Source organism: Phaethon aethereus (genome assembly GCF_964289735.1).
Source record: "Phaethon aethereus genome assembly, chromosome: 1".
NCBI classification, from domain to species: domain Eukaryota; kingdom Metazoa; phylum Chordata; class Aves; order Phaethontiformes; family Phaethontidae; genus Phaethon; species Phaethon aethereus.
Window position 1 is genome coordinate 17,333,061 of NC_138575.1, and position 13,787 is coordinate 17,346,847.

The following is a 13,787-nucleotide window of genomic DNA, read 5'->3' on the forward strand; positions in this document are numbered from 1 at the left end:
TGAGTTGTATAGGCACGTCGTTGAGGTGTGTAAGTAGTGGGACACGTTAGTGGAGGAAAGGGGCTGTGTCAGGGAGCAGCCGTGCCTCCTCCTAATGGCTGGGGAGCTGGGAGCGGAGCTGGGTAGCATGGCTGGCAGGGCAGGGTCTCACCAGCCAGGGCTCAGCAGGGCAGGCCCAGAGATGGTGGCCAGGCTCAGTTAATAGGCCAGATCATTGCAAGTTTGCGGTGATGAGGCAGACCAAGATCAGACTGGGAAGGCGAACCACAGATCTGGGTCAATCTCAGGTCCAGCGATTGCCAGGTTGCCCTATGGTGGGTGAGGCAGGGAGGTCAAGCCAGGAAGTAACTCCATGGATCAGGATCTGGATTAACGGACTCCATGGCCAGGCATGAGCTTGGCTGGGCTGGAGACCCATATTCCTCTGACGTAGCTCAGGCAGGGATGGAAGGCAGAGCTGAAATGGGGCTCCTGAGCCAGTGCAAGGGGGGTGGAGGGCCGAGGTGAGTATGTTTAGGGCCACTGAAAGGCGTTTTAGTACACTCAGGACCCCTAAACTTTGTTCCAGGCTGCTTCTGGACTGTAAACTATCAAGCTCATCTAGAATTGCTATCCTACCTCCAGTTCAGTTAACTGGAAACACTGCTGCTGCTGCTGGAATACTTGTCTCTGTTTCCACTCTTCGGATCCTACGGTTTTTCCTCAGAGAGCATTTAATTCAGCTATTGACTGCATTAGAATCTGTTACAGTTTAGCAAAGGTAAAACTTCCTAATACAGGTCAGGCATGCTGTCAAGGTACTACTGCATCTTTATCACCTGAAGAATATGTTAAGTCCATATGCTGTAAAGAATTCTATCAGCACATTTGCTTGACAAGCTGTTCCTGAGGCACCTAGGTTGCCATGGTTAGGAAAGCAGTTATTTCTATGTTTCTGAGTCTATTTCCAATGATCGGTATGTTGTCTTGTGCCTGCTTTGAATCACTGTGAGTAACAGATAGACATCTACTTGAGATAACATAAGAGTACTTAGAGCATCAAGGTTCTGGATTTGTTTGCTGTATGAACAGTCATGATCAAGTAGTTGTGGAGCCCTTCTGATTTGTGCAAGTGTTCTCTTGTTAGTAGAGAATACTAGAGTTTGAGACAAACTGGTTACTTTCATTAGCACTGCTGTTGCCTTTCTCAGGAGCATTCCTGTTGTGGACTTGAACAGAAGTAGAAAATGGCCATCCATTCCTGTTTACCAAAAGTTTGTATTGAATGAAACATATGTATACACAGATGCATTAAGAAACAGTTTTATCTCTGGTGTTGCTGGTTGTTCTTTCAAGTGTGTTATACATATATTGCACAACCCATCTTATTCCCCATTCATTCAAAATTCATCTCTACAAGAAGAGTGTGTATAAGGAACTGAGGAATTAAGTTTTATACCTAAGTTTGGAAAGAAAAGAATATAGTGGGTGCATATGTAATCTTTTTAGGGTGGTTTATCACATTTCTAACTGAGATGTTACAATACAAGTTAATAAACCAAATTATGTACGTTCAGTAGACAAATAATAGAAATTTTGAATACAAATAATACTTTGTTATTGATATTTTGTATATATCTCTGTAACTGCAAATCAAAGAAGTCTTGTCATATTAATAATTACCACTTAAGCTTTTTTCCTCTTTTCTATATAAAAAGAGTGTAATTTGGTAGAATGCTCTGTGCTTGAAAGTATGAGTAGCAATACTTACCATTTAATTATTTTATACAGAATCTTGTTTAGTGATTCATACAGTTATTTTTAAGTACATGCTGGTGAAAACTTTAGAAGTACTTGTATAAAATGATGCCTTTTCTTCTGCAACCTATACAGTTTTGTTATTTGGAAACATGACCAGGAGGCTGAGACTCAAGAGTCGTTTTCTTGGCTTCTCCCTTCTTTCCTTCATTTCATTTAATACTACTACATATCAGTTGCAGTTGACAGATTTTGAAAGAAGGGTGAAGAGGAGATTTCATCATTAATCAGTCTGTTTTCCCATCAGTATGTCCTCCAGAATTGTTTTTTTAGTTCCCTGTTTTTCTTCCATTTAGTTAGGCAAGGCGAAGAGAACACTGGTTCTGCAATAGGTACAACAGTGGCTCTTCCATAAATGGATGCTTATGAAATACTTCAGAACTTTCATTGTAATTGATTTGAGGTGTCTAGAACTAATACTGATTTAATGGAAATCTTGACAGCTTTAACTGTGACAAATTGGGTTTACAGTATTGATTTCATTTATGTTTTGAGTCTGCATCTGTTTAATTAGGATATTCCATTATAAGTATCATCAATATGACTGTTGGGTTTTTTTCAGAGCTTTGAAGAATGAAGTAGAAGTTTTTCTGTAAATTCTGATTTCGTTTTACTACACAGCACTGGATTTTGTAGCAGTATGGCAGGAAAGAGGCAGATGTCTCATCTGCATCAAGTGGTGCCATCTTAGTAGCTGGCTTTTCCTTACATCTTGATACTTAATCACATATTTTGCCACACTGACCTTCCCACATATAAACCAGGTACATTGTGCTAAAAATTAATGTATATTTCAAAATCAGATTTCTCCTGGCACTTATCAATTAATAACATGTTCCTATCAAAACACCTCCAAATATATGAATATACTCAGGAATGTAAGGGATACAGCCTTGAAGAGGAATGTAATTGAAATCATCCTGATTTACAGGAATTGCTGTCAGTTAGTTTATAGTCTGCTTTGTTTTTGTTTCGAAGAGAGATCAGGATCCAAAAATCCACAAGACTTAGAGGACAGAAATGGCATTTTTTGCAGAAGTTTCTAGCCTGTTTGACTTATTAGAATAGGGAGTGAGCTAACAAGTTACTGTACGCATTTATAAATCAATAAAATTCAGGAGCTGAATCCTTCTGGAACTCAAAAATACTAAGTGATCTCTTCTGTCCCAGATTAGTGGAAGATAAGAGAAAATATTTTCCTCCGATCGTGTTAAAAGCCTAACCTTCATTCAGGTTTTTGGAAATGAACACCCACAAGTTGTTTGGATTCTAAGGGCTTTGGTCATATATTTTTAACTGAATTGTACTAAATCATTGATGGTCAAAATGGAAATTTAGAACTCCTTTCGTGACAGCTATTTTCATCCAACCACTACACCATATAATGTAATGGCATGCATATTTGTGTTTGGAGGAGACCTGGTGTGACATACAGTTATGAAGCAAGGGCTGCTGTAGCTACATATTTTAGAGGCTTTACCATATGTTTTTTGTATCCTTGGAGAATAACAGGGAGTAATAAGACTATGTAAGAGGAAGATCTTGTAGAGCTTTTATCAAAAAAATCTTCTTTACCTTGATACTGAATTTGGCTAAACAAGCATCTGCGAAGGGGAAATTATAAAAGAACTGTCACTGGGGACTTAAATGCCACAGAGAGGATACAGCCTCTTGGTAGTGTTAGTTACTCCATTGGCTCTGTTGTAGAGTTCTGCACAGTAAGTGGTCCTCAGATCTTCAACAGCTCCCCCCTGCTAACAGACCAGCTGGTTGTCACTCCAAAGCCACAGGAGGAAATTCATGTTTCCTTCCAATGTACTGTTTAAAAAACCCCTAATCATTACAAATGTTACCAAGCCTAGTCAAAAGCTACATCCAGGCTTAGTTTGTTCCCTTATGTATATCAGTGCTAATAGAGCTCTTACTAAAAGACAATAGGTTTCACCTTGCTCTCCCAAAGAAACAAACAAAATGGTTCCTCAATGACTGTGAGGTGAAGATTAATGTTCCTTTTAAGATACTTTCTTCATTTCTCGTGGTAGTATAGGGTAAAATCACCTGTCCAGGTATCAAATAGATCATGTCTTTCTATACCAACTGAATTCTGGCAGAGCCGTAGTGATCTATCCAGCTCTGAATCCACAAGGTGCATTGCTGTGCTTGGATATTCTATCCAAGTTCTCTGCTGGGACAGGACATTCAACAGCTCAGCCTGCCTAGCCAGGTGTCAATGTTCTAGCAGCTTCTGTGCAAAGCCTCATTACCTTGAAACATCACTGTCGCAGGTGTTATGAACTTTTAATGCAGCTCCTTGGAGAACTATGCAGCTGGAAAAGCAGGGACACAGCCTTAGCCAAAGAATTTCCTCATCAGAAACAAGAAGTTTTGTTGTCTTGATGTGTTTTTACAATTGCATCATTTAATCAGGCACCTAAATTTGTCTCAAAGACTTCAATTTTGTATGCTTTTTTAAATTTTGAGCATCCTTATCCTGACGTAATGATTTTTGCCGCTAATGTGCCTTACACAAAATACAGTAATCAATAATCTTATTAAAAATGCATTATTGTTGATGAATTTTAATAATAACAGTAACCTCATAACGTGTACTTAATACAACCTAAGAATTACTCTGTTAAAAAGAAATAAAACATGTAGTAGAAATAAAAACAGGACAGTGGACTTTCAGATATATTCATTACATTTGACAGGACTTCAAGTTAGACTCAGAGGGAGAGGGGACTAATACCAGGCTTACCCATGACAAGCTGTGGAATGACACACCAAGATTAGAGGGACGGGGTGCTAGTGAGGCCCCTCAGCTTGTTGCACTAGTGAAAGACCTCAAAGGAACTAAGGGGTGTTCCTCTAAGAGGGTGACACAGCCAACAGCCCATCTGAAGTGCCTCTACACCAATGCATGGAGCATGGGTAACAAACAGGAGGAGTTGGAAGCCACCATGCTGCTAGAAAGCTACGACTTTGTTGCCATTACTGAAACTTGGTGGGGCGAATCCCATGACTGGAGTGCAGCTATCAATGGCTACAGACTGTTCAGAAGGGACAGATGAGGAAGGAAGGGCGGAGGCATTGCCCTCTATGTCAAGAAATGGATAGAGTGTGAAGAACTGTCTTTGAAGAATAGCCACAAGCAGGTGGCTTATGGGTAAGAATCAGGGACCGTGGCAACAAAGGGAACCTTGTGTTTGGTGTCTACTACAGGCTGCCCAATCAAGGGGAGTCTATTGACGAAGCCTGCTTACTCCAGCTACAGGAAGCATCACACTCACAGGCTCTCGTCCTGCTGGGGGACTTCAGCCACCCCACATCTGCTGGAAGAGCAGCACAGCAACCTGTAGGCAATCCTGGAGACTCCTGGAGTGCATTGAGGATAACTTCCTAAGCCAGATAATAGACAGCCCTACCAGAGGGAATGTGATACTGGACCTGTTGGTCACCAACACAAGTGAGCTACTTGGTAGTATCAAGGTTGGAGGCAGCCTGGGCTGCAGTGATCATGCACTGCTGGAGTTCATAGTCCTGAGGGATATGGGGCAAGCAAAGAGTAAATCAGGTCCCTGAATTTTAGGAAAGCAAACTTCCAGCTCTTCAGGGAGTTAGTCAATAGGACCCCCTGGGAAAGTGCCCTCAGGGACAAGGGAGCAGAACAGAGCTGGCACACCTTTAAGGATGCTTTCCATAGAATGCAAGAGCTCTCGGTCCCCAAGTGTGAGAAATCAGGAAAGGAATGCAAGAGGCCAGCATGGCTAAGTCAAGACCTGCTGGTCAAACTGGAGGGTAGTGGAAGCAGGGACAGGTACCCTGGGAAGAGAACAGGTACAGTGCCCGGTTGTGTAGGGATGGGGTCAGGAAGGCCAAGGCACAGCTGGAGCTGAACTTGCCAAAGGATGCAGGTAATAATAAGAAGGGCTTCTGCAGGTATGTCAGCCAGAAAAGGAAGGTCAAAGAAAGCGTATCCCCCTTGATGAGCAAGACTGGCAGACTGGTAACAACAGATGAGGGGAAGGCTGAGGTACTGAATGACTTCTTTGCCTCTGTCTTCACTGGCAGTCTCTCTTCTGACACCTCTCAAGGGTATGGATTGCAAGACAGGGGCTGGAGGAGCAAAGTCCCTCCCACTGTAAGAGGAGATCAGGTTCAAGACCACCTGAGGAACTTGAACACCAGGTCTGTGGGACCTGATGAGATGCATCGCAGAGTCCTGAGGGAACTGGCTGATGTAGATGTCAAGCCACTCCCCATGACATTTGAAAAGTCCTGGCAGTCAGGTGAAGTCCCTGGAGACTGGGAAAAGGGAAACATTGCACCCATGTTTAAAAAAGGTAGCAAGGAGGACCCTGTGAACTACCGACCTGTCAGCCTCACCTCTGTGCCTGGGAAGACCACGGAACAGATCCTCCTGGAAGCTCTGCTAAGGCACGTGAAGGACAGGGAGGAGATTCGAAACAGCCAGTGTGGCTTCGCCAAGGGAAAGTCTTGCCTGACCAACCTAGTGGCCTTCTGTGATAAAGTGACTACATCAGTGGATGAGGGAAGAGCTGCGGATGTCATCTATGTGGACTTCTGTAAGACCTTTGACACGGTCCCCCACAACATCCTTCTTTCTAAATTGGAGAGACATGGATGTGATGGGTGGACTGTTGTGTGGATGAGGAATTGGTTGGATGGTCGCATCCAGATGGTAGTGGTCAAAGGCTCAATGTCCAGACGGCGATCGGTGATGAGTGGAGTCCCTCAGGGTCCCGTGTTGGCACCAGTACTGTTTAACATCTTCATCAGTGACACAAACATTCAGATTGAGGGCACCCGCAGCAAGTTTGCAGATGACACCGAGCTGAGTGGTGTGGCTGACATGCCTGAGGCACAGGATGACATCCAGAGGGACCTGGACAAGCTCAAGGAATGGGCCCATGTGAGCCTCATGAGGTTCAACAAGGCCAAGTGCAGGGGCCTGCACCTGGGTCGGGGCAACCCCCAGCATCAATACAGGCTGGGGGATGAGGGGATTGAGAGCAGCCCTACTGAGAACGACTTGGGGGTACTGGTGGATGAAAAGAGTGCACATGAGCCGGCAATGTGTGCTTGCAGCCCAGAAGGCCAACCGTATCCTGGGCTGCATCCAAAGCAGCGTGGCCAGCAGGTTGAAGGAGGAGATTATGCCCCTCTGTGCTGGTGAAACCCCACCTGGAGTCCTGCCTCCAGCTCTGGAGCCCTCAACACAGGAAAGACATGGACATGTTGGAGCGGGTGCAGAGGAAGGCCACCAAAATGCTCAGAGGGATGGAACACCTCTCCTGTGGGGACAGGCTGAGGGAGTTGGGGTTGTTCAGCCTGGAGAAGAGGCTCTGGGGAGACCTGATTGTGGCCTTCCAGAACTTAAAGGGGGTTTGTAAGAAAGATGGGGACAGACTTTTTAGCAGGGCCTGTTTCGACAGGACAAGGGGTAATGGTTTTAAACTGAAATAGTGTAGATTTAGACTAGATCTAAGGAAGAAATGTTTCACCATGAGGGTGGTGAAACACTGGCCCAGGTTGCCCAGAGAGGTGGTAGATGCCTCATCACTGGAAACCTTCAAGGTCAGGTTGGACGGGGCTCTGAGGAACCTGATCTAGTTGCAGATGTCCCTGCTCACTTCAGGGGGTTGGGCTAGATGACCTTAAAAGGTCCCTTCCAACCCAAACTATTCTATGATTCTATGATTTAATTTGATTCCAGAATACATGTGTTACCATGAAAACACTATTTAAAATATCATCCAGATTAATTTACCAGTCATACCATTTTGCTTCCAGAGTTGTTGCATCTGATGTTTTCATGACACACAGCTTCTAATTTAGCCTTCCTGGATTCATTTTTTAGTTATGGCTGGTTAATTTTTTCAGTCCTGGTGAAATTAATACCTTTTCATAATAATCCTTCACTCAAAATAATCATGTTCACAATATTGCAGCTGCTTTTGAAAATATTTTCTCCAGTGGTACTAATTTGAAATTGAATTGTTTGTTTGAGCTTGAAAGACCCAGTTTTGTGTTCAAAAAGGGTTTAATTACATTTTTATAATTTGGGCTACAAGGGTTAACCTTCATTTTCTACCTATTTGAAATTTGTTATTCCTTTCCTCAGAGGACACTGGTGCCTTTTGTAACTTAGGTTCCTATGTCTCTTTTCCGTGAGATCATATTCAGAGGAATGTTTCTGGTACAGAATCATAGAATCATTTAGGTTGGAAAAGATGTTTTAAGAATGCCAAGTCCAACCGTAAACCTAACACTGCGAAGTCAACCAATAAACCACGTCCCTAAGCTTCATGTCTACGTGTGTTTTAAATACCTCCAGGGATGGTGACTCACCCACTTCCCTGGGCAGCCTGTTCCAATGCTCGACAACCCTTTCAGTGAAGAAATTTTTCCTAATATCCCGTCTAAACCTCCCCTGGCGCAACTTGAGGCCATTTCCTCTCATCCTATCACTAGTTACTTGGGAGAAGAGACCAACACCTACATCACTACAACCTTCTTCCCAGTAGTTGTAGCGACGATAAGGTCTCCCCTGGGCCTTCTTTCTCCATTCTTATGTTCTATGACATAGGAAACAAATGGTTATTGAAAACATAAGGTGATCACACTGCAGGTTTGCTCCTAAAAGAGTTTGTTCTAGCTTTCCTGGTCCTTTGTAAGACATGAGTGATACTCTCTGTGGTCATGAGTCCATAGTACAAAGTGACAGCTGTGTGAAGAGTGGGATCCAGTTTCCTGAACTATATAGGCATTTACTGCCATTTTAGACACCAAAAAATTTCCATGATGTAGTACGTACTCTGGGGGCTGTAAAATAACATTAGGAGCCTATATATTTAGGAAACTGAATTCTAATCTATGTACAGTCATCCATAAATGGTTGAAATTAATTGGTTTAAGTTCTTGAATGTTTTCCTAGAGCAGTGTCTTGGAAATGTACAAACAGATGGAAACAAATTCTAGAGATGTAGACATCAGATTTGATCTTATTTTGTGTCATGATTTTTATAGTGGTCAAATTGGCAGATACTATAATACACATACTCTCCTGATTGGACAAAAGTCATAGTACAGATTATGTTGAACTGTAAATGGGAGAGAGAGTTTTTCTAGTTTACCAGACGGGTTTCTGTTACCTGGAGCAGTATGCATTTAATACAGATACACCGTTTTGAGGAATGCTTCAGAAACTGGTGCTTTCAGTCATGCCTGTAGCCACATGAAAATTAGCTTTGTTCTTTTTGCCATTAGATGTAGTTTTAATATTTCTTTGTTTACTTTCGTTAGCTTTTTTCCTTTTTAATCTTCTTTTACCGTGCTTTCTCTTGTTTCTGTTCTGAATTCAGAATCTGGAAGACTCTGTTTCTTCTTAACAATTGGATCAGAATAGCTGATCCAGGAAATGAGTTTACAGATAAGCTTTGCTGTTCTTATGCAGAAGAAAAACTGTTTGAGGTTTGTTTTTTTTCCTCAGTGATACATTCTTAAGCATGCTGAAGGATTTATGTGCTTGATCTGCCTGACGTGTAATGCTTAGAGGAGTCGTCTTTCACTCTTCAAACACTGCACCACACCAAAGCCCTTAAAATTTAAGTACAGGGATATTATAGCCCAAAAGCAGTTTTGCTTAGCTGTGCCAATAAGGACTCTAAGCATAAATCTAGAAATGGTATTGTATTAGACTTTGTTGTTGTTGTGTTTTCCTAGCCTGTTCTTATCTGAGAAAGACAACTTTTCTGCACACTATAGTGATGGTGGTAGAAAACTAATTGACATGCACTTCTTAGGGTCTTTATTCTTACAGCTACCTGACAGTGCAGAAGGACATTGTCATTAAAAAGCCACAGGCTCTGACATTCAGGTACAGATCAAGCAAAATTTGACTTGTCATGCCTTTTTTTTTTTTTTTTTTTTTTTGTGAAACTGCATAATGCAGAGTATTGGCAGAAAACGTCTGTCATAAAGCTTAGGTCTCCGAACTTCTCAGAGATTGCAGCAGCTTTTACTGCTTTCTTGTTCAAGTCCATATAGAGGCCACAGCGTTTTTGGACATATTCTGGGCTGACCATTTTCCAAGGAACTGCATGACCCTTCTTGGTACTGTGGGCATTGGTAGGCTTTTACCACTGTTTGGAGACATAGTCCACCTGTATCCTACTTTGGTTTGTGTTAGCCTTGATCAGTGTGATAAAATGATTCCGTGTGATTTGTTTTCATACCCAGCTTTTTATTAAATAAATACTATTTTCTCTGGACACATCAGGTTATTTGAGCAGTAAAACCACTACTGCAAGGCCAGGTGTCAAATTGTTGATGTTTAATACAAATGTGTTAAATCTGTTCAGTAACCTTCAAAGAGCTTTAATCTTTGCTAATTTGGTCATTAAGTTCATAGTTGCACACACTGAGAGTCAGAAATTTGAAGGCGCATGTAAAAGACTCAATCTAAGCAAAAAGTCAATTTTCAAATTCATACAAACTCTTTTTCCTGATGGAGTCCTACTAGCTAGGAGATTATCTCCAGAATGACAGTATTTTGTCCTGAAGGACGTTATGGAATAGAACTGCATTTAATTGGATTGTCACTCTGTAACAAAGTATTAATGATTAATTTTTCTGAGAATAACTGTATGCTAACAGTTGATTCATGCACGATAAATGGCTTGCTTCAGCTACTGCTCCAATTACAGATCTTTATATTCCTGCTTCCAGATTTTACTTTTGTCTGCCAAGAATTACCTTGATATCCTCACTCAAAGTATTGACTGTGTTCACATGAATGAAATCCACTGCTGAAACCTATGATAGCCTGTCCAAAGATTTTATGTACAGCATGATTTCCAACATGTTTTGAATGAAGACACAGTTTTAGTGTTACAAAAAGGAGCACATTAATAAAACCCTACTTTCCTTGTCAAAGTCTTCCATGACTAGGGCTAAAATATGTCTAAGGAAAAATCAGTATTAATTTTTAAAAATTAATTAATAATGTTTATAGATCTTAATAATCTTATTAATGATTCAGAATTTTTCATAAACAGTGAAAAAAGGAAGCGTGGAGTAAAGTAACTGTTTTCAGGGTGTTAACAAAATAGTGTTGTGTAGCTCTTGGCTAGAACCTTATAAAAGAGTATTTTCAGTGTTTATTTCCTGTATTAGAAAGTCATTGTCCTACAGTTTGTCCACAAAGTTATCATTTCTTGTTTATTTTTCCATGTAATAGTAAAACTATTAATGAGATTTGTATTTGCTTTTTCTACAGAACCCAAATCAATTTCACAGTAGCTATTGATTTCACTGCCTCAAATGGTAAGAATGAAAATAAACTTCTTGTGTATGTGTGTGTGTGTGTATGTATCTATATCAGTGTTCTGCTTAACTTCATTGTATTATTGGTTATCTATATGCCTGGCATCACCTGGAATCAGGATTCCATTTTGCTGAGCAACAGACTAGAGGCCAATTCCTGTCCAGAAAAGCAGGACAAATAAGAACAGATAAAAAATTAAAAATCTACATGGGAAATTAAATGAGTAGGAGCAGTTTGCAAGTATTTGTGTGCTTTCTGATTATTTTTTGTTTGTTTGTCTATTATCGCTGGGAGAGAACTGGCTAACTTAGAAGACCCCACTGAGAGGGGAAAAAGAAGGGAGTTTCAGGTGGAGTGAGGCTGAAGTGGGCTGAAGCAGAGATAAGTTTTGATCTTCCTCCAAAGATGCTTTCAGAATGTCGTAATACTTTTATAAATTTAATTTTCAAAGTGTATATCATATTATAAAATGACACAGAATCATAGAATCACTAAGGTTGGAAAGGACCTTCAAGATGATCAAGTCCAACCATTAATCCAGCGCCACCATGTTCCCTAAACCATGTCTTGAAGCGCCACATCCACACGTTTTTTGAACACTTCCAGTGATGGTGACTCCACCACCTCCCTGGGCAGCCTGTTCCAACGTTTGACCATTCTCTCCGTAAAGAAATTTTTCCTAATATCTAGTCTAAACCTCCCCTGGCACAACTTGAGGCTATTTCCTCTCATCCTACCGCTTGTTACCTGGGAGAAGAGACTAACACCCACCTCACCACAAGCCCCTTTCGGGTAGTTGTAGAGAGCGATGAGGTCTCCCCTCAGCCTCCTCTTCTCCAGACTAAGCAAACCCAGTTCCCTCAGCCGCTCCTCATAAGACTTGTGCTCCAGACCCCTCACCAGCTTCGTTGCCCTTCTCTAGACACGCTCCAGCACCTCAATGTCCTTCTTGTAGTGAGGGGCCCAAAACTGAACACAGGATTCAAGGTGCGGCCTCACCAGTGCCGAGTACAGGGGCACAATCACTTCCCTACTCCTGCTGGCCACACTATTTCTGATTCAGGCCAGGACGCTGCTGGCCTTCTTGGCCACCTGGGCACACTGCTGGCTCATGTTCAGCTGGCTGTCAACCAGCACCCCCAGGTCCCTTTCCGCCAGGCTGCTCTCTAGCCACTCCTCCCCAAGCCTGTAGCGTTGCATGGGGTTGTTGTGGCCAAAGTGCAGGACCCTGCACTTGGCCTTATTGAACCTCATACAGTTGACCTCTGCCCATCGATCCAGCCTGTCCAGATCCCTCTGTAGAGCCCTCCTACCCTCCAGCAGATCAACACTCCCACCCAACTTGGTGTCATCTGCAAACTTACTGAGGGAGCACTCGATCCCCTCATCCAGATCACCAATAAAGATATTGAACAAGACTGGCCCCAGAACCGAGCCCTGGGGAACACCAAATTTACAAGTCTAAACACAGTTTATTGCTGCCCATTTAATGCTGAAAAGGCTTACAGCTACTACTGTTATCCTATTAAAATGTATTTGGAACATTGCATTTTTACCTGATATAACTACAGTTATGTATACAGGAAATAAATTCATTTTCTTTTCATGATTTTTTTTTTCAATTTCTGCTTTCTTAGTTTTCTATCATTTTTAAGAGAGAAAATTTTGAAGTGATGCAGTTTTAAAGTAAATCTGATCCTTGCTTCAACAGGTAACCCTTCACAGCCTACTTCACTGCACTACATGAATCCCTATCAGCTTAATGCTTATGGCATGGCACTGAAAGCAGTAGGTGAAATAATTCAGGACTATGATAGTGATAAAATGTTCCCAGCTCTAGGTTTTGGAGCTAGACTGCCTCCAGATGGAAGAGTATCACATGAATTTGCACTGGTAAGTAAATGAATACTTATATATTCTTTTAATTTTTTTACTACAACAAAATTTTGGAAGATAAGGTTGCAGTCTTAAGCAATTACTGGACAAGAACAGAGAATGTGCTAATTCTTCTGTCTAAAAGACTATTTCAAAATTTTTCATCATAGTGAAGTTACTGACAGAAATCCAGGGTGAAGAAGTCCCTGTAGGCCAAAAATAGCTGTAATAGCTGTAGCAGCATGAGAAACAGATGCTTGAAAGACTTCAGATTGAAGCTAATCTATCTTGAGAAGCAAGTGAATCATGATCCAAGATAATATTTCATTATTATTGTTATTGTTCTCTCTCATTTTCTGGTATCTCTGTATCTTTTACAGGCTGCTAGTTTAGAGACATAGAGATAACTAAGTGGACTATAAGCTGACAAGTACAAATCTGAGACTGATCTGTGTGCCAGTTAAATTACAAACCTAAAATCTAACAGGGTTTGCCAGAAAGGTTGATGTGTTATAACTGATGCCTGTGATTAGTGTGGATGTTTATCTACTTGCTTATTTTGAGTTTTTTGTTCTTCTCTGAGTAGGATAAAGTTGTCAGAATTACAGCAAGTGTAGGTATATCAGGTGAGTTTTAATTAGATAGCAGCAAAGACATTGCAGAAGACCGGTGATTGTAGATGTGTATTTCATCTGTGAGCCTGTGCTAGAAAACAATGCCACATGTCTTACCTCAAGGACATGTTTTTCACATGCATAGTAATTTA

The 13,787-nt window shown here is 41.5% G+C and overlaps 1 protein-coding gene across 1 annotated transcript in view; it reads left to right on the forward strand.

The window, feature by feature from the left end:
• CPNE8 (copine 8) overlaps positions 1-13,787 on the forward strand; it is a gene marked incomplete at both ends in the record, with an annotated part of 121,852 nt that overhangs the window by 83,592 nt on the left and 24,473 nt on the right. Inside the window, 2 exons of the mRNA XM_082001146.1 lie at positions 11,099-11,145; positions 12,858-13,039. Of these exons, the coding sequence (XP_081857272.1) occupies positions 11,099-11,145; positions 12,858-13,039 (229 nt within the window). The remainder of the gene's footprint in view (positions 1-11,098; positions 11,146-12,857; positions 13,040-13,787) is intronic.